We start from the raw sequence: 19,607 nt of genomic DNA on the forward strand, positions 1-19,607 counted from the left end.
GCCAGCTCTGCCATCCAGAATAATATTCCCTGTTGCATTGGCCTGCAGCAGATATTACTGGATCCCGTGGAGAAGTTGCACAGAGGGCTCACTCCTCCCTTGTCTCATTGTTTATACATCCTGACAATAGGCCTTATAAGGATACATTCTTAAGAAAAAAAGAAATGATTTTGGTATTCTTCCTTAGAGGTATCTGAGCCAAGTCATCACTTGTAACAAGTCCTTGATTTCCAACTGAACACTTAAAATTATTTGGCACAATCCCAGACTCATGCCATATAAATATATGTTTTAATTCCTTCTTCCAGAAGGAATGCAATAACAGTTGGAAAGATTTTATTGTTTAGACGTAAACGTAATTTTCTTTTAATTGTAACTTTTTTTTGGCTCAGTCAAACATTTGTTTTCTATATTCTGTGAAAAAAAAGTACAGAAAATGGCTGATTGTAAATTAAAGGCATATTTACAAGAGGCTGTTAATTGTGTACAGTGTGGAAGAACCACAGGTATATGTAGGCATTTGCATATGACTGTAATGAATTACAATTTCCAATGCTAAATACATGTCCTGTTCTTCAGCATGGAGAAAGCAGTTTCTTTTTGCACATGCAGACCTACCTCTCTGAGAGCTCTTCCACTGGAACATCCTCCTTTTGGTATGAGTGGAAAGATAATGCCTCCAGATGCAAGAATATGTCCTTTTCTTTCAAAACTTCACTGGAATGGTTTGGTAGTTTTCTTTGCCTTTTACAATATGCCCCATACATTATGGCTATGACTAAGTACCCCTCTTGGTACAAAATGTGTAAGGCTTTTTGGCATTGTGTACGGACATAATAAACTGAAAATGTTTTGACTCTAAATTGAGCTGCTTTGAAACATGTTTTGGTGATCCTGAGTGCCTGCCTGCATTTCCAGTGTATACTTTATTAATAACACAAGTTTAGATCTGCAGTATGTATTGCTTTTTGGTGTATATTTAGAATACACCTGAGAGCCATCTCTTAATAAAGCACACTCAATTGGGTACCTATTTAGCAGCACACATATAAATCAGCTGACATAGATAGGTGATGCAAAGTTTGATCATGTGGCTACTGTGTACCTTCAGATTTTCAGGTTGCCCACACCCTATAGGACCCTCCTTTGCAGTGCACCTTTAAGGTGTCCACACACATAACAAGTGAACCTTTATATTACCCACAGAGTGCTCCTTTAGGCCAGCCATACTAATGTAAATTTCAATCACCTATACATTTTCATGTTTGTCAGTAACAATGCACATAAAAAATTATTTATATAGTGAAATGGTCAAGCATTTGTGAAACAAGGCAGATGAAGAATGGAGTTTTAACATAGAAAAAACTACGTATGTTGTAAAAGTGACAAAAATAAAAAAGTGCAAAAGAATGGTATCTTTAGGGCTTATGCATCTGATGTGTGTTTGAGTGCACCTACAACACATCAGCTATCTGATTCCATTATATTCAACCAAAAACATACTTTGGCTCATTTAAAACCCACATATAAAGGCAATATATGTGTTTTTATGTGCTTTTATTTTTTTATTCTATAGCACAAATCTTTTATTCCATCATATTTACAATCATATCTGATATCTGCAAACATCTTTCACTGGTTGCCTAAACAAGTACCCACCAGGCCTTTTGTGTTTAATTGACTTCTTAATAATGCATATCCCATGGTTTGGCTCAGAAAGCCCTAAGAAAAGAAATAAACACCCCCACACAGTCGTTCTTGATGAAGGTCACTCCATGGAGCTTCCCATTGTTGTTAATTAGAAGCTGCCCATGGCAATTCTCAGCATTTTGAATGCTTCTTCTGAGTAGCAAAGAACAAAAGGCTACATGTGCCACTGCCCTTAAAGTCCATTAGTCAGTGGAGTAATTAAGGTATTACAAACAAGCAGAAAAAATACAAAGGTAACAGTTGGTGTTGTTTTACGAAAAATGTATATCTTGATTAACAGGTAAATAAATAGCAATGAAAACTGTGAAATAGTTATATTCCATGAATTTAGTATATATACATTCATATGTTTTTTTTTTTTTTTTAAATCTTAATCTATTCACTGGAGCTGCAAATGGCACTTTACTCCTTTAGTTAATTAAAAGTTGGGTTCATTATGCCCTGAAAGCAATTGTGGACAGGTCTGTTGAAAGTCATCCACTGCTGCATAACAATAAGCCATTGTAAAGGAAACCTGACTCTGGTTAGAGATGGCACAGAACAGCTGCAATCAGCTAGGCAATAAAACCTGAATGCATTGTCTCTGCTATGTATAACTCTATGTAACTCTGCAATTTACATTCATTTTCAGTTAGAGCAGTGACTAAGAAATAACAAAGCATATAAATAAAAGGAAATGTTTAGTCCCCATGGTTTTAAATATTTTTTGTCCACCTTATGATAGTAGATCATGATTAGTCTGAAGGAAGCCTACCCAATTCAAATTTTTGACCCTGTGTAGACTTGCAGATCCAGTTGTAGTCAGTACTGTGAACTACAGAACATCTGTTTACTTAGACTGGCACACTGAGCTACTTAGTAGCAGCTACTTGTCACGGGTACTAAATGCCTACCATAGACAATACTGAGAATTGACTCTGCTAAAACACATGTACAGACAGTTATCAGTAAATGATCAGCATTGTCTATTTTTGTAGCCATGACAATTAGCTGTTACTAGTAGCCCTGTGTGTTTTCAACCTTAAGGGCCTCGCGAGGCATTTTCGGCAATTTGCCGAAATCGCCTGCGCAGCGTGTGCCATCCCACCGGCGACTTAAGTTTACTATTTGTAAATAGTTTGAACAAAGTGAATTTGAAGATAAAGCCAAAATATGTCATGAACAACAATCTGTCGAAAGAATCAAATATTACTCAAACCAGTGGTACAAAAAATGTTTCCACAAAGCCTCAGAGGATTGCCATAGTCAACACCCAGGCCTTACAATCTGAAACACAGCAACATTATAAATTAGGTTACAAGTTTATGCAAATAGTACTGTTCTGCATCTTCATCTTGTAATATCTGGGGGTTTATTTTAGGTAATATAGGTGTCTTCACAGCAGCTATAGGGTTAACTGTCTCAAAGCCAGTTTTAGGGTAAAGACACACTGAGCTACAAGTAGCAACTACTTTTTCATGGCTACTAAACTCCATAGGCAATACTGAGAATTGCCTTTGCTAAAACACACGTAAAGATACTTTTTTTTTTTTACAAAAAAAAAGATTTTACAAAAATATATAAGAGGTTGTTCACCTTTGCATTAACTTTTAGTATGATGTAGACAGAAATATTCTCAGTTGGTTTTCATTTTTATTATTTGTTGTTTTTTTAATTATTTCAATAACTGTTCAGCAACTCTCCAGTTTGGATTTATAACAGCTATAAGAAATAAATAAGGAAGACCAATTGAAAAATAGCTTAGAATTGTTTGTTCTATAATATACTAAAACTTAAATTAAAGGTGAACCACCCCTTTAAAGATTACTCCAAAAATGTTTGCAGTATTTTCCCACATCTTTACACTAGTGAAAAATTAATATCTTTCAAATGTACCAAGGCAATTTTATAAGCTTAAGTGAAACAAGTAATTATAGCAAGCTAGCACATTATAGTGAGCATTTATACCAAGCTCCTGACCTTAAAGGCTGAAAGGTGAAAACTGCTGACTGCTCTCTTTAAATGTGTCAAATGAGCATTAGGTAAAATAACACGACAGGTTCTCTTTGACCCCTATGCTCCAACTCCAACATTGCTGCTTTTAACCTCTGACCCATCTTTAAAACTCTTGATTTTTTTACTTTCTATTTTACCTCCATGTCATTGTCTACAAAATTATGGCACCATTTTTACCTATTATTGAAAACAAGGTGAGAAACACTGCACTGGGCAAATGTTTTCTTTAATAAATGACTTTGACAGCTAGAAGCTAATAACAAATGGCCTAAGGGCTCTGGTACACGAGGGAGATTAGTCGCCCGTGACAAATCTCTCTTGTTGCGGGCATAAATGTAAATCGCCGGTGGGATGGCATACACGGCGCCGTGCTTTGCGGAAATTGCTGAAGTTGCCTCGAGAGGCAACTTCGGCGATCGTGCCGCCCCATATGCCATCCCACCGGCGATTTACATTTTCACCGGTGGGATGTCATATCGGGGAGATTAATCGCCTGCAACAAGGGAGATTTGTCGCGGGCGACTTATCTCCCTCATGTGCCAGAGCCCTTAGGCATTGCTGACCCTGTGAAACAAATACATCAGTGCAAAAGAACAAAGATAGCCCAGATCTGCATAGATTTATACTAAAGGAGATCTACACAGGTCTGCAAATCAGTACCCACTGAGCTTTAGGGCTCTGGCACACGGGAAGAGATTAGTCACCTGCGACAAATCTCTCTTGTCGCGGGCGACTAATCTCCCCGATATGACATCCTACCGGCGTAAATCGCCGGTGAGATGGCATATGCGGCGCCACGCTTTGCGGAAATTGCTGAAGTTGCCTGGAGAGGCAACTTCGGCGATCGTGCCACCTCATATGCCATCCCACCAGCGATTAGTCTCCCCGTGTGCCAGAGCCCTAAAGTCAATAATATTTACATTCTCCTTTATCCTTGGCTGTTTGCCTAGTTGATATTTTACACTGCACAGGGTCAGCAGCAATGGCTAAGTTTAGCCCAAGTGCAAGTAGATATCACATGGTTAGGAATGGTGCTTGTTGTACAAGGTCTATTAGACTGAGATTTCAAACTAACTAAAAATAAACAGGAGTCTGGAAAGCCTCAAGTCATGCAAAATAAAGGACAATGGCTGTGATATGAGTCAAACAAAAAACAGGGCATAATGCTGAACATTTTAGGGAATCACTACCTTGCTATTTTGAAAAACTTTATAAAACCCTTTGTTGATTACAAAATACTGTTCACACATACACAATCTGTAAATCCAGACTGAAAAACATTTATCTTTTAAAATGCAATCATGACATATGGTTTGGGGAAAATGTTGTTGCAGCAATGCAAACGTTTTACCGGGAGTACAATGCATACTTCTAGTAACCTGAGCACTAACAGAAGATCTTCACTTAACCCCCTTAACAGCATGTTTGAAGATTTAGCACTTCTATGACAAGACTGCCAGTTATGAACACATGCATCACTCTAACATTTGCAAATTAGTATCAGTCAGCAGCAACTCCCACTGTACGGAATTCCATATCTCGTTTGTCCTTACATTAAAGCAACTTTAAGGACATGTCCTTAGTTATCTGCATTGTCCTTTGTCTAAAAAAAGTTAATTACGTAAATAATGTTATTGACCTTGAATATATTTGTATATTTTATGTCAAAAATTACTCTCAACATTTGCAGTCCTAAGCAGATTGTATTTAGATTTAGCAAAGTCTCAGGTATAAATAACCAAGCTTGTTTTATGACACGATTATCATGTAAAAACCACATAGGTTTAGCAGAAGGTGGGGGCTTTTATACTTACACTGCAGTTCTTTGGTCACAGACTACAGTTCCCATTGTTAAATAATTATTGCTGATCTTTTATAGATAGCCCTGTGCATATTTTTACACTTTTTCCCAAGTAGTTTATATTCTTCAAGACAGCTGGTGTGGTATCTGAGACCCTTAATCAAACCTTGAAATAGAGGTAAAATTACATTTAATAATGTGCAAATCTGTGAAAATGATCCCCAATAAAAAGGCCCATAGCTGAAGAGAGAGCCAGTTAATATGAACACAGCAGTCATGGGTCCACCTTTTCTAAGAAACTGCATCTAAGAAAAGGGCTGCCAAGCTATAAATACATTGTCAACAGTTAGAGCTGGATATGACTCAGATAAGAGGCTTGTGTTATTGAACAGACACTTTTGAAATCCTTAAGGCTACAGTATACCGCCAACAGAGTACCAAAGGCCCACTCTAGGAACCATAGGGTTGCTAAATGGTACCTGGGGAGGTAATGAGGGCCTGGACTGGGGCTAGGTGAAGAAAGAGGTACATTCCTAGTTCCCATCCCCATCATTGCACCCTAGGCACATGCCTCTTCTGCCTACCCTTACTTTTGGTCCTGTTTGCGCAACGAACACTGGAAATGACACCAACAGTCTTCCACGCAGTTGCATCTGATTTGAGACAAAATGTGCACAGTTGTGTTAATTTTGGCAAAGTAGACAAGTGGATGCAATTGTGTCATTGGCAGCTCAACTGCTTCAAGCGCATTGCCCTCCTTGTTACACAGAAGGGGGTTGTGGGAGCACTCCAAGGCTAAATAGAGTATACAAATTCAATGAAAGTGCGACTGATCTGGCCAAATTAACTACAAGCATACAAAAAAGAGATAGGGATTGATCAATGCACATTCCCTGGTCCCGTTTCATAAGTAAATTATCTATGCTAGTGCATGTATTTACAAAAAACAGGAGTTTTTAGTTACAAAATTATGATTGGTAAGCCACCATACCACATCAAGGTAAACCCTGTATGGTGGTCCTATCTATTTGCCTCTGGTCATATTTTTCAAAGGCTGGCACTCCTGTGCACAGTAGCCATTCTTGACCTGGTTTGAGTCAGAGGGCTTAGTCCACCCACATTGCCCTCCTTCTATCCACAATGACCAGTGGCTTAAAGGAGACATATTGGATAAATGGGAAAAATACGAATTTTGTAGGCAATTATGAATAATATATGGTGCTGGTTTCAATTTGGGCTGAAATCCAATCTTCTGGTGGAATTTCTCAATAAATCAGTCTGAACCACAACTTTTTTAAGCAATCCTTCTATATCTAGAGGAGTATAATTCACTGGTACATTCATAATTTTATATATGTCTGCTTTAACTACTCTGTTCCAGGCCCCCATGGAAATTTTTTTTTGAAAGTAGCAAACTTATCCACCCCCCCCTTCCGCCAACTCGCTTTTAAATCTTCTCTCCCAGCCCACCCTCCTACCTCTGAGCTGGCCTGGAGCAAGGTCTTTTTCCTCTTAAGCCACTGACTGACTGACATTCTGAGAAAAATGCTGCATTGTGGGCCAAAAATAATGACTGCAATGAAAATTGACAAATGACTGCAATTGCAGTAAAAATTGCACACCGCACTTGCTGACATCAATACCCCCTTAGGTATTTCCAGTAAAACGTGTTCCTGCTGTAAAAATATTTTGATCTCTCTAATCTGTTTGCTGCTGGAGGACTGAGATTTCCCTGTTCCAGTATAGAATAGATACAGTATGCTGTGCCTGTTAGATCTGCCCCACAAGCACTTTGTAGGGCAAAGGAGTAGCAATGCCCAAACACTAACTACTGGCAGGACGTGCACTTCACCAGCGGGGCCAGTGGGTCACTGTAGTGGTGACACAGTCTTGCCCAGCGTGGTGGGAAGGCGCTTAGGCTGTTGCCAGGAGTAACACAGCTATGATTGGTAGAATGTCCGCGTTGTTATGGAAACAGAACGCTGGCCGCAATCGCCCTTTAACTCCAGATCAAGCAGGGCTCCTGTGTGAGCAGGGCACGATGGCAGAATGGGAGCCAGGAGAGCCCACCAGAGACAAGGCCAGATATGATCTGAACCTGGACATCAGGAAGAGAAACGTTTTCGTCACCCAGTTAGGGGAGGCGAGGTGGGTTCCTGACAAGCGGGGAGCTTTGTGGGGACATAACTATCTCACAAGATACACTCGGGGCACTTCCGCAGCTGAAGTTCCAGAACTGCTGCAGAACCACCCGGACAGAACCATGAGCAGTTCTACTTGTGAACGTTGCACTGCTCAGAAGTTTACGTTTTGTGCTGCCAGGATATTGTGCAGCAGCGCTGGCTCATTCACTGCCTCCCAGATGTCAAAAATCCATTTATTTTGTATTAGTGTTAAATTGCTTGTGTGAAAATGCGCCAGAAATACAGGGGCTCTGTCCATTTGTTAGGTTGTCTCTCTTTGCATCTACATGCAGGTATGTGATCCATTATCCCAAAACCCCTTATCCTAAAAGCTCTGAATTACAAGGTTATCTTCCCTAGACTCAATTTTTATTAAATCATTTTTTTAATGATTTCCTTATTCTCTGTAATAATAAAACAGTGTCTTGTACTTGGTGTAAACTAAGACATAATTAATGCTTATTGGGGCAAAAATACCCTATTGGGTTTAATTAATGGTAAAATGTTTAGTAGAATTATGGCATGAAGATACAAATTATGGAAAGATCCCTTATTCAGAAAGCTTCAGGTCCTGGATAATAGGTTCCATACCTGTATTGTTTTTTGGGTTACATTTATTTCAAGGCACTTTTACAATATCACGTAGAAGTCAGTAGTATGTGCAGTTGGCTACTTTTGGCTGAAACCCAAGGATGGCTTAATGGAACCTGTTGGTAAGCTGCTGGGCAGAGTGCTGGGCACAAAGAGAATATATGTGCTTGGAAGCAGTGTCACTAAGTATCCTGCAAGGTGTAACTGGCAACATGATCTGGCTATGAGGAAACACAGGATGATATTACCCTGTAACCAACTGCTAATATTAGCACTAATGGAATGTTAAATTACTTTGTCAGGTTTATGTGAATTACCTTATACTAAGGCAAATAAGCTGACATGTAAGCATAGGCAGAGGGTGAATTTTTTGTTTGGGGAGGCTAAAGATGGGCCATACACAGACTGACCCAAAGCTAATGCGAGACTTAGTGGATTCGCTGCTGGTGTAAAAAATTAACTTCCCAACTACCTCTTGCCATTCCCACTGACTTCCAATGATTCTGTACAAAAGTGCAGGTGGGGGTGCTTTTTTTTTTACCCTAAAATGCTTAGGATGTAAAAGTATTCATACGTGCACTTCTGTGAGGGGATCTCTATACATTTGTGTTTGTGATCAGTTAGCTTAAAGGGGTAGTTCACCTTTAAATTCACTTTTTATATAATGTAGACTGATATTCTGCAACAATTTACAATCTGTCCTCTTTTATTTTTAATGGTTTTTCAGTTATTTAGCTTTTTGTTCAGCAGCTCTCCATTTGGTAATTTAGCAGCTATCTGGTTGCTAGGGTCTTATTTACCCTAGCAACCAGGTAGTGGTTTAAACAAGAGATGGGAATATGAATAGTTAATGGGGCCTACATGGAAAAATAAGTAATAAAAAATGATGATAATAATAATAAAATTGTAGCCTTGCAGAGCAATCATTTTTGGCCCCCCATTTGAAATCTGGAAAGAGGCAGAAGAGAAAGGCAAATTATTCAAGAACTATACTATATATTTACAAAACCAGCACATTATATGCAGTGAGAATCAGTGGTACAGATAGCAGATATTCAGGCCCTGGCACTATAAAGGTCCCCATACACTGGCAGATCCGCTCGTTTGGGCAGGCCTTAACACTGGCACAGATACACACATTGGCTCCACTGTAACTAACTAGAAATGAACAAAACAATGACAAAAAAAAAAAAATAATAAGTAATAATAATAACTTACCCTCCATCTGTTAGGACAGGTGATAGATTATATATTATTATAGATGTCAGGTCAGGCAAAAAACAATTTAATGTCGGCTAGGGATTCAGCCTTTAGAACTGTATAGTGCCTGTGGGAGTGGGATGAAAACTGCAGCAAAAGTTGAGAGTTGGTTCTCAGGTAAAGTTTACAACCTGCAGATTCTTCTTTTCAGTCTTCATTTCTGCACTGCCTTCAGTCTGTAATATCTCCCGAGCCCTGACTGCATCTGTGCTTTGATTGGTCAATTTTTCTGTCTGTCAAATATGCTGTGTTTTGATTGGAGAATCCACAAGAAGAAAGATCCAATCGGAGCACAGCAGAACCGGAGCTTGCAGGAACAGAAGATTTTCAGGACAGTGCAGAAACGGAGTGAGGTTTTTTTTTTTTTTGTGTTGTTTTTTTTTTGTGTGTTGTTTTTATTTAATGTGCCAAGCAGGTTTGGGGAGGCTTAGCCTTCCCTAGCCTTATTGAAAATCCACCTATGCACATACTAATAAAAAAGTATTTTTTTTATGAAAATGGTTTATGTGTAGATGAAGCAGGGTTTTACATATAAACTGGTTAATGCAATATTGAGACCTACATTGTTCAGGAGTACAGTTTCCCTTTAAGTTTGGCTAAATAAGGTTATCCAGGAGTGAGCTTAGCCTCTCTGCCCCGCAATTGCCTGAATACATCCTCATTCTTAAACATGTGCCCACTGACCCATGCGTTCTTTGCCCAGGTGTCCCTTCATTGCGCTCTACTGATACAACAAAATGTAGGGGTGTATTTATTAAAGGAACAGTAACGCCAAAAAATGAAAGTTTATAAAAGTAATTAGAATATAATGTACTGCTGCCCTGCACTGGTACCACTGGGGCGTTTTCCCCAGTAACTTATATAAACAAAGTTGCTCTGTAGCCACGGGGGCAGCCATTCAAAGGAGAAAAGGCACAGGCACATAGCAGATAACAGATAAAACACTGTTGTATTCTAGAGAGGTTATCTGTTATCTGCTATGTAACCTGTGCCTTTTCTCCATTTTTCCAGTTTGAATGGCTGCCCCCATGGCTACACAGCAGCTTATTTATTTAAACTATAGTAGCGTTACTGTAGCAAACACACAACTTTTACCAGTGCAGGGCAACAGTATACTATATTTTAATTAATTTAAAAAACTTTCATTTTTGGTGTTACTGTTCCTTTAACATTGGAAACAAGCATCACCAGTGACGATGCCCATAACAACCAATCAGCAATTAGATTTCAATGGTCACCTACAAGTTAGAAAACAAAAGCAAAGATCTGGTTGGCTGCTATAGACAACATCACTGTTGATGTTTGTCTCCAGTGTTAGTAAATACATCCCTTAGTCTTAGCTCTTCAAAAAAATGTTTTAGCTTCATGTCCCTTTAGTCTAATCATGCTCTTTTAATATTCTTCTTTTTTCAGAGAAGAAGACGAGAATGTTACACAACTTCCTGTCATAAAAGAGGTCAGATTAAATATTTCCTTACATAGAGCAATATACTTCTGGATTTAGTAGTTTTGCTAATAATATGTACATAAACACCCACAATTATGAACTCTACACATACAATGGCACAAACAGCATTTTCTCCACTGGTTACAGGTAGTATTCTCTTGCAAGACAATGGCATACAGAAAGGGTTGGGAGGAATAAAAAGGAATTAGGCTGCAAGCCAAGTGCTTTCATACAGGTGATTCAACTCAAGTTAACTTCTGATATACTCATATTTTACAAAAGCAGTACATTATTTTTTTTATATAATACACATGTTTCAGTGAGATATATGACACATCTTACATCATCTTACAAGTTCAATTATAATTGTTGACATCAACAAGCACCATTTATAAGGATATATTTTCAGGACATGGGTTTTGTGTATTATGTGGTGGCATATTATTAATATTTTCTTATTTTTTTCTGTAGGCTGCTAGTAAGATTTTGGAGAACAGTAAAAACACATTGCAGAGAACCCTTGTTTTGAAGAAAGAGGTTGAGTATGACCATGTCAGCCAGGAGCTCCTTGCTAAAAGACGAGAATTTAGCGATCGAAAACATGCATTGGACGTGAGGAAAGAGGAATTCTCACAGAAACAGACTGAGGTGAAAATTAAAAAAAAAAAGTCTGAAAACTCTTGTGTGATATTTATGCTGCTCTAGAATAAGAAATGGATGCAATTATTATGAGTCAGCATCGTTAGTCTAAAAAAGCTGTGGTTTGTTCCACAGTGACTAACCTGCACGCATAAAGTGAAGAATTAGTATATGTTATCCAGAATGCTTGGGACCAGGAGTTTTTCTGGATAAGGAGTCTTTCCGTAATTTGGATCTTTGTACCTTAAGTCTACTAAAAAATAATTTAAACATTAAATAAACCCAGTAGGATTGTTTTGCCACCAATAAGGATCAGTTATATCTTAGTTGGGATCAAGTTCAAGGTACTGTTTTATTATTACAAAAAAATTATTTGATTAAAATGGAGTCTATAGGAGATGGCCTTTCGTAATTCAGAACTTTCTGGATAACGGGTGTACGGATAACGGATCCCATACCAGTATTACATAGAGCTTTACTCACTCTTCAGTTATTTATCTTTTCCTTCCAGTACACAGAAAAAGCTGCCAATTTTGAGAAATTTCTGCAGGACAGTGATGTTCGAAGGAGACGAGCAATTCTCAAGTATCAGACAGAGGCTAAGCAGAATGAATTAAGAGACATGGAAATCAATAAACTAGTAAAGCAGCTAGAAGAGAAGAAAATCAGGTGCGGTACTGACATACCCAGACACCTAACACCTTCTGCAGTGAGCACACAAAGCACTGACATAGGAGCTGCAAGCCTCACTGCCAGTGAATTACTTATTGTTGTGGGCAAACATACAGTTTCTCATAGTCAGCCTGTCCATCATTATTAAGTGAACAAATAGTAACACAGTTACAGGGTGGTACTAATCTGCATTACAGATCACAGTATGGCTGTCCCCTTGGTTTTTTTGTATTTTAAAATCAAAAAAGGCCAGAATTGTGCTGCATTTCATATTTACAGTTTGCAAACAAACTGTGTTGGTGCATCAGCCTAGACTGTAACCGAGAAGTCATACACTGACACCCCCTACCCTTAGCCTGTGTGCAATGGAGAAAGGGAAACTGAGGGAAGCTGGGATTGTGTCCTTGTGGTACCTGTACCACACTTTAAGTGCAGTTATGAGGCAGAATATCTTTTATCAACCTTGTAGCAGATTCAAAACGTCACTGTTCTTTCCTAGGTTACAGGTTTAACAGTGGGCCACCTAAAGCCTCTCTTTTTGTGACCCTTTAACTGGTTGGCACTGTTGTTCTCAAGCTTTAACCTATTTTTAATTTATTTTGTTGGCTCACAGGCAACAGAAACTTCACGAAAAAGTGAAAAAACTCAAACTCTTTGAAGAGTTCCTACTGAGAACTGTTGATATTGTTCCTGAAAGTAAGTATATGGTGTCATCTGCCTCCTACTCTGTGTTACAGACCTTAGATTGTAAGCTTCTCTGGAACTGGGACTGCTTTGAATGATAATATGATATGTCAGTGCTATAAAAATAATTACAGAAATAGATTTGTCTTATGTATCTTTCTTTTATTCTTATTGTAGATTATCTTGAATATGGGGTGGACTCTCCAGTTAAAGCAATTATAAGACGCTATGAAACTCTGTCATTGACTAATGAGAGCTTGGTGAACAATCTGACTGTTCTTGCTGATGAACAGGAGAACAAGCAGCATGAGCTGGAAAACTTGCAGCAGCAACATGATACATTAAAGCTGGTAATGTCAGCACTTCAGCACTGTCTTAATATTACTCAGGGAAGAATGAAGGTGTATAGTCTGCTAATAACTGTAGCAAAGAAATTAACATGAGATGGAGGAGCCAAACATCAGTCCTCTAATTGACCTTCTGCAGTATATTCTTCTACTGTTCTACAAGTGTTTTTCGGCTGTAGCCTATTGCAGTATAGTAAGAGCACATTCTTACACATGGAAAACAAGAAAAGGAGGATAAAATGAACTTTTGTTGTTGAATAAGAAAGAGGAATAGGAGCAGGGACGAAACTAGGGGTAGGCAGAAGAGGCACTTACCTAGGGAGCAGCGATGAGGGGTGTTAGGCAGGCACCTCTTCTGCCTACCCCTAGTCTGCACTCTCAGCCACGCCTGCTACTTATTGGACACTCCACCCGGCTGGCCAGCTGGGTTGCCAAGTCGCTTGGCCCACCCCATGGGAGTATTGAAAGGAAATTCACTAGTAATGTATGACATTGGTCACTAGGTGGCATTATAAAAAAAAACAAGAGTGTAAGAGAGATGCAATTAAAATATTTAACAAGTCATATTAACTGTTGACTACTGGTCTAGCACATTCTGGCTTAGATATAACAGTGAAGAAGCCTGACTGTGCTGTGTAGTTTCAATGCAACAAATGTTTGCCAGCAGTACCACAAGTTTCTATTGTATAAGGTAATGCCTTTAATTAAGGGATTATTAAATGTTCATTCTGCCCTTGTCTGGGCAGCCTATCCTTACAATAGCTTTTTCCTGAAGTAACTAAATACATGAAATACTGTTTCAGTAATGCAAAAGGTGATTGAAATAGCTTTGCCATGTGCATTAACTCTTATTTATCAGAAAGGTTTGTCATTAAATTTCAGGAAATCTTCTGTCATTTACTGCCCCTGAGTACCTTAAGATGTTAGTGTATAAAGAAACATAGATGATTATGTGCATTAAAAAGTAGTAAAACACCCTCGCACTAAGGATTTTGCAGAAACAAACTATAGAGATTTTGAGATAAATATACAAAATTACAATATAGCTAGGCAAAAATGTCATCTATAAAGGCTGGAGTGGACAGATATCTAACATAATAACCAGAACTCTATTTCCTGCTTTCAGCTCTAACATCTTATTTAGCCAGTGAGTTTAGGGGGGCCACATGGGACATAACTGTTCAGTTAGTTTGTGAGCACACCAGGTCAGATTCAAATGCAAACTAACTGAAAAGTTTTGTCCCATATGCACCCCCCCCCAAATCACTGATTGGTTACTGACTCCTAACAGCTTAGAGAGCTGTAAAGGAGGAAGTAGTGTTCTGGCCATTATATAAGACATCTGCCCACTCCAGTGTTATAGATTAAGCTTTTTGCATAACTAACTATACTGAAAACATTTTATATTTTGGGCAATCTACTTTACCCAGTTTCATCTGAACTGCTCCTTTAAAATGCACAAATACACACCAGTCAGGCCCATGTAATTTGTTTCTCTTTAGCTGAACTGGCAGATCATGTGATTTTGTGTTAGCCATTTTAATAAGCAGGGCTGATTCTGTCATGAGACCCTTGCCTCAGGTTGCAGTAAGCGGCCGGTTAGCAAGGGTGACAGAGGGCACCCCCTAACACCACAAGCTATTTTAGTGCCAAGGGCACAATAGCACTCTCCACAACAGTGTTATGGCCCCCCCTTGACATAAAGCAGGTTGGGGGTGGCACTGGGGCTGCTGGATGGTGCCATTAAAACCAAGCATTTATATATCCTGCCATATATGTACTGGCCTTTGCTAATATACAGCTAGAATGTTTAGTAATCAGGGTTACCATACTGTGTTTACATCCTTGCAGTCACATGGGAACATTTTTGTCCTCGTTTAAGCTGGAGTTATGGTAACTCTGTGTAAACTCTTCCTTCTGTGTAAATAACTGCCTTGTGCACTTGTTTTATTCTTTTAGATGATGACCAGTGAGCTTTCTCAGCTTCAGATGGACTATGATATATTATTGGAGAAAAACAAACAACTCGAGCTGAAATTTAACCTGGACAAAGGTCAATTTAGGAACCAGGTGAATCTGCTATATGTATTTGTTTCATCAGATGTTCAGTTTAGTTTACTATGTGTCTTGTGCAGTTAGTGCTACTGAAATTTTTGGAATCAGTTAAAAACATCAAACTGCTCACAAAACATATTGAATTAGTACATTAGTATTTTGTTAAATATAAATCCAGTATACACAATATGGCTCATTTACCCTCACAAGGTGCAACCAGTCAAAATGCCTTTCAGTAAAGTACTTGAACCTTGTGCTTCTATACTTGCACCATGTGCCACTATGCTGGTTTTAAATTGTTGCAAATTGTTGCAAATTCTCCATTGTAGAATACGAGACAATGTACATGGCATAGTGCACTTACATTGGAATGCTGGGTAAGACCACTATATTGTGATTTACAGTGCCTCAGTAACTGGGCCCCAATTGTAATTTTTCACTGTACTACTTAACAGAAATTCACAAAAATGCAAAAGAAAATGGTTACAGAGCATTAAAAAATGAGTTTGGTTTATTTACAGAAGTGCACAAATTCATTTTACTGATACATTGATGACAAATTTGAGTGGATCTCAGAGTTTGCGCTTAACAAACCTGTTAGAACTAATGTTTAATCTATTAAATATTTCTTTTACTTTCTAGAGTGTAGAAGTTGCAAGCCTTTTGATGTCCATTACAAACCTTTCTGAACAGTGCCATTTGAAACATTTTAGGTCAATAGATGAAGCTGAATTGTTACAAAAACTGGATATGATTAAGGTAGGCATCATTAGTGACTTTAAGGCCTATAATACTAGGGCTTAATGATTTATACATGTGATGTATGAATGCAGTTGCCAGTAGGTGTTAAAAACTAATGGCTGATTGGTTGCTCTTGGCAACTATATTTGTTAATCAGCCTCATGCACACAGAGTTTACATGATTTGCCATTTTGTTATTTTGGTGTGAATAAATATAAAAATGTGCTCCCCTGCAGCCCCTCTTTCTGTTACATAACAATAACATAAAAATTGTAGCATTCTCAGTGGTGGTGCTTTCTGGGCAATTGCCATTTAATAGTATGGGATGTGAAAGAGGGTCATTTTGGGCATTCTTAGATAAGCTGTAAAGCTTGGTGGGTAAAATACCTGAAATATGCCCCATGTGCCATTATGAATAATATGCATAATGGCAGCAAACATCTAGACTACCTACTAAATTGACTAGTGAGTGTATTAGGCTAACTTAACTCAAATGAGAGGATCTGAAAATTAATCATATAAAATGTTCCATTAATTAATGTGCTAATAAGTCAGTTCAGTGGGGTTTGCCTTAAGTTTAACCTATATTTCTGCCTGTCACTCTGCTCTGCCTTGTCATTGCTTGATACAGAATTATAGAGGTTTCAACTAAATTAACATTTTGCATATAAATAGTTTATTAAAAAATGATTAATGTGCTAATAAGTCAGTCAGTTAATTGGGGGCTGTGAAATTTACCTTAAGTTGTTTTTATTCATTGGTGGTAAGTGGAGTTTTCCCCTGCCCACCCCTGTCAAGCTTCTCTGCATTGTCATTGCTTGATACCTAAGTTATGTAAGCTTCTATGTTACATAAGTTTCTAGGCAAGTCATGGCAATTTTTACAGAAGTTATGTAAATTGTATACTTTTTAGCGTATCTTGGTTTTATACTTAACATAAGCATTTTATATAACTCTTGCAACACAACTGGGCCCCCATTCAGATGTAGATGTCAGCGGGCCTGGTACTCTTCCCCCCACGCCCAGCCAATGGCAGACCTGTACTCCTGTATTCATTGTGCTTTTAGGAGGAAGGGACCCTCTGCACCCTGCACTTGAAACATGTGTTGATTTCCCTAGCTACAATACAGCTCTATATTAATAATGCACTACCCAGCTGAACAGTATCTTAAAACCAAGGCTGCATTAAAAAATAGCTGTTTATCTGAGAAAGGTTTACCTGTGGCTCTTCAATTGCATATTTTTATTTTATTATTTGGAATAACTACTCTCAGAAGTGTTACTGTTCATTATTTTTAAACGCTAACATGGCACCACACTTTTACTTGCTCAAATCTCTGAGAATTAAAATAAGTGAATGAGCCAATCTATACACAATTCAGGCATTCGCAAATAACTCCTTCAAACATTAACAAAGACAAGTAAAATAGGATCAGCAAATACTCTTCTTTATTCAGTCATTAAGCCATTGTATTGATAATCCGCTAGGAACAGTGCCAAGAAAAAACTGCATTATATTTCATAACTTATAATAACAAAGTAAGATGTGTTCTTAAGGACATGAAGTCAGTCTATCAGTGATATGTTTTTTCTGTGTACTTTTAAAGGAATTCATACTGGAAAAAAGTCAGGTTGAAAAACTGGCAACACATCTTTCAGAAGAAAGACCTTCCCTATTCAATCTGGATGATCAAACTCTAAAGCACAAACGAACTTCTAAGAAGCCATTTAAAATAAAAGTTTCAGAAGTGCAACATCAAGACAACAAGAACAGCAACAACCGAAGAGTATCCATTGTTGAAGCCAAAATCTAATGAAGGATTTCACTAAGAAGAAAATCATAAAAATATTTGCTTTATGATTGCCTTGGCACTTACCAGTATAGTCATGTGGTCATTTATTTCATGGGCTTCATCTCCTGGATTAGGATTTGTGTCTCAAATGTGAAATTACTAATATTAGATTATTTTATGTAATGGTTTAATGGTTAAATACTATTAAGCAGGAGTATGCTTTTTTGTTAAGCCATATTTGAGTTCTTTATAGAAAGGGGCTAATAAATAATATCATAGGCCTACCTTGCGGTAGGTTTGTAAATACATTCTTTTTCCAGAGCTCTCTCTTGATTTATATAATATTGGGTCATTTACTTAAAAAGTGCAATTTTGGATACAACGTGACTGATTCTGAATGAAGTGTCTTTCCCATAATTCTATGTGTTAAGTTTGCTGCAAGCATTTATTAATTGGGAGCACATTGTGGCTACAATTTCCATAGTGGGAAGTATCACTTTTGCCACTCAGCATTAAGCTAGCATTAGTGTTTGGATCTTGGCACACAAGTTTGTTGCTTCTATTGATGCAGCCCACTGTGGGAACCCATGGATCACCGCCGCTTTCAGGGTGCCAACAGTGCTAGGGTTACCTTGCACTCACGCATGATTTTTATAACTAAGGAACAGGGCTCAGTTCAATAGTGCATTACTGTAAGGCATGTGTTTAGATGCAAGTATCTTTAATGAATAGGGTCAGTACGAGCACAGCCTTATAAATGATCATAAATGAGCCCTTATTTCCCTTAAAGCAGGAGCCATGTTAAATCAAAAGAAAATGCAAGCAAAAATACATGTAGGCATTATGCGGCATTTGTTTGGAGCAACATCTGTACTAGATATAAGATAGTTTTCTTGGTTTGAATACCTCCCACAACTCTGGCAAATACTTTAAACACCCAGTTATTAAATAGCTATCCTTATATAGTTTCTTATGATATCCTACATTTTTAAAAGATAAGTAAAACTTAAAAATAAGTTAATGTAAAACTGATGTGAATGCTATTCCAAGCACTCTTGCATTTCACGTTATTTTTTATTTTTTTTGAGATTCAAAGATATTAAGGGGATTGTGTACTGTAAAATATGAATTAATTTTGTTACAACAGCACCACCTGCTGGTCTGTTTCTGACTAATAAATATTTAGAAAGCTCTAGATAACCATCTTTCCTAACCAGAAGAACATTTCTTTCACCTATTTCCTTGACTAGATCATGGTAGAAAACAAACCAGCAGATGGCACTGTAGTAACGAAATGTGATTTGTATAGATAAGCAAGGCGATCACAAGAGCTCCTGTGTTAAATAAGTGTATTAGAAAGAGGGAGTCCTCCTCGCAAGCACTATTTTACACCAAAGTGACATCATTAAATTAAAAAGTTAGCGTTGCTGAACTAAAAGTACGACATCACTGACGCTAAACAGCCGCGCAAGGCCAGTCAGTGCTGAATGGTCACTACACTAATAAAGGGTTATACACGTCCTTATCATTTCCTGCCTGGTACTGTTACAGTGCGGGATTGCTTTTGCGTTCAGCCTCAACCCCTAATTACTTTTCGTATACTCCCTCCCTAACAGTATCACAAGAACATTAAACAGCCCAAAATAGAGAGAATCTCTCCACTGCTCTTTAAACGTCGGTCGACGCTTT

At 38.1% G+C, this 19,607-nt stretch overlaps 1 protein-coding gene across 1 annotated transcript; it reads left to right on the forward strand.

Annotated features, from left to right (window-relative positions):
- The first annotated feature begins 7,296 nt into the window (after positions 1–7,296).
- On the forward strand, positions 7,297–18,335 carry ccdc197 (coiled-coil domain containing 197). The gene is made up of 9 exons (XM_031890835.1): positions 7,297–7,654; positions 10,954–10,996; positions 11,459–11,635; positions 12,138–12,295; positions 12,912–12,994; positions 13,160–13,332; positions 15,289–15,399; positions 16,027–16,143; positions 17,733–18,335. The coding sequence occupies exons 1-9, from the start codon at positions 7,449–7,451 to the stop codon at positions 17,937–17,939; spliced, it is 1,275 nt and encodes a 424-aa protein (XP_031746695.1). The 5' UTR covers positions 7,297–7,448; the 3' UTR covers positions 17,940–18,335.
- The last annotated feature ends 1,272 nt before the right edge of the window (positions 18,336–19,607 follow it).

Source organism: Xenopus tropicalis, chromosome 8, assembly GCF_000004195.4.
Source record: "Xenopus tropicalis strain Nigerian chromosome 8, UCB_Xtro_10.0, whole genome shotgun sequence".
NCBI lineage: Eukaryota > Metazoa > Chordata > Amphibia > Anura > Pipidae > Xenopus > Xenopus tropicalis.

Excerpts from the sequence above, each read along its gene's own strand:
- ccdc197 (XM_031890835.1), top strand. The coding sequence starts at position 7,449 with ATGATTGGTAGAATGTCCGCGTTGTTATGGAAACAGAACGCTGGCCGC. Across the intron at positions 7,655-10,953 it reads ACCCAGTTAGGGGAGGCGAG|AGAAGAAGACGAGAATGTTA; the intron begins GTGGGTTCCTGA and ends TTCTTTTTTCAG. Across the intron at positions 12,296-12,911 it reads CTAGAAGAGAAGAAAATCAG|GCAACAGAAACTTCACGAAA; the intron begins GTGCGGTACTGA and ends GTTGGCTCACAG.